Source organism: Sinocyclocheilus grahami, unplaced genomic scaffold, assembly GCF_001515645.1.
Source record: "Sinocyclocheilus grahami isolate Dianchi unplaced genomic scaffold, SAMN03320097.WGS_v1.1 scaffold1102.1, whole genome shotgun sequence".
Taxonomy (NCBI): Eukaryota; Metazoa; Chordata; class Actinopteri; order Cypriniformes; family Cyprinidae; genus Sinocyclocheilus; species Sinocyclocheilus grahami.
In genome coordinates this window covers 20,911-22,205 of record NW_015506281.1, presented here as the reverse complement: position 1 = coordinate 22,205, position 1,295 = coordinate 20,911, and the positions used below count along the sequence as shown (strand labels likewise).

At 46.6% G+C, this 1,295-nt stretch overlaps 2 protein-coding genes across 2 annotated transcripts in view; both read right to left on the bottom strand.

Annotated features, from left to right (window-relative positions):
- Nucleotides 1-546, bottom strand: part of txndc11 (thioredoxin domain containing 11) — a 9,051-nt gene extending 8,505 nt beyond the window's left edge. The window contains exon 1 of the mRNA XM_016252362.1: nt 43-546. Within this exon, the coding sequence (XP_016107848.1) occupies nt 43-164 (122 nt within the window). The 5' untranslated portion in view covers nt 165-546. The remainder of the gene's footprint in view (nt 1-42) is intronic.
- A 350-nt stretch (nt 547-896) lies between these two features.
- Nucleotides 897-1,295, bottom strand: part of LOC107566826 (bifunctional apoptosis regulator-like) — a 14,012-nt gene continuing 13,613 nt past the window's right edge. Inside the window, exon 9 of the mRNA XM_016252372.1 lies at nt 897-1,295. This exon is cut by the window's right edge and continues 98 nt beyond it. Within this exon, the coding sequence (XP_016107858.1) occupies nt 1,195-1,295 (101 nt within the window). The 3' untranslated portion in view covers nt 897-1,194.

The window sequence follows — 1,295 nt, the reverse complement described above, 5'->3', positions numbered from 1 at the left end:
CAGCAGTATAAGCTATTATAGATATATTGAGGCTGTGGTTACCTGCAGGTGAGGGTTAAGGGCAGTATTAGCGCGCAGGTGAGCAGGATCGCACCGCAGCACAGTTCGGGTCTTCTCTTCATCTGATCCGCCGCCTGCCGGAGCTTCGCCCGGATCCGCAGCATCACAGACCCGCTACAGCCAGCAGCGCATCCCGGGAGACACAACCGAGCAGAACCACACCGCACCAAGCGCTCAGACACACGTCACACTTCCGCCTCACGGGAGGGGCGGGGCCAGGCGAGGGGGCGTCTCTAAACGACACACAGACGCGCGGTGCTTCAATTCATTACATCTGGATTCTTACGAATGACGTTAAATGCACGCACAGATAAACGAGAATGTGCGAGGTCCTGGTTTAACACCGAGTCAGCTCCGAGTCTTCGGTGTTTTGAGGTCGAACGCGTGCGTGAGGCGGCTCTGAGGCGCTTTGTGAGCTGAATTAACCTGCTAACTTTAGCTGCTGTGCTGTGCTGTGCTGGACGGGTTTGTTCTGGTTAACAACACAGCGCAAACAAACATCGGACCAATCAGCGGTGAGCACAGCGCAGTGAAGCCACGCCCCCTTCACAGCAATGTTAGAGACGCACGAAATCACGTGACCCTGAACCATTAACGCGCATCTGCTGCTGTTTCTCGGAGTTTGGGTTCATTAAATCTGATATTAATGAAGATCTAGGCTGTCCAAGTTACGCTGGAACATTTGACCATTTCTATTAATGTTTTAATGCAAGAAAATAAATGAATATGCAAAGCTCTGTGTAAATCTATATGTTTTCTTGTAAGGTTGTTGCTGTTTTATTAATTTTCCTATTATACCGAATAAATAACTTGTCAAGTGATCACATGCAAGCAACAAACCAACTTCTTATCTAATATTAACAGCACTCAACACCACCAGCACTTTCTCTTTTTATTAAAAAAATGATTGTCCATTTTGCCCCAGATTATAATATCCATTTAAATCATAATATAAAAATAAATACAGTCTTATTGATTTTATTTGCACAGAATTGTCTGAATTTCTCTTAAACAGGTGACTGAAGAGATGGATGAAGAAGAGCGGTTTGGTTCTGTAATGATGATAGCTGTGTAGCTGTATAGTATGACCCTGAGCATCACTGAACAGCAGCAGGGTGCGTGTGCAAGACTGTGTCAGATCCTCTGCTGCTGTGTGTCTGTCTGCAGCAGTGCTCGTCTCACCAGCGCCGCCGTGTTGAAGGGGCAGATGCACAGACTGTAGTAGAATATAAAGT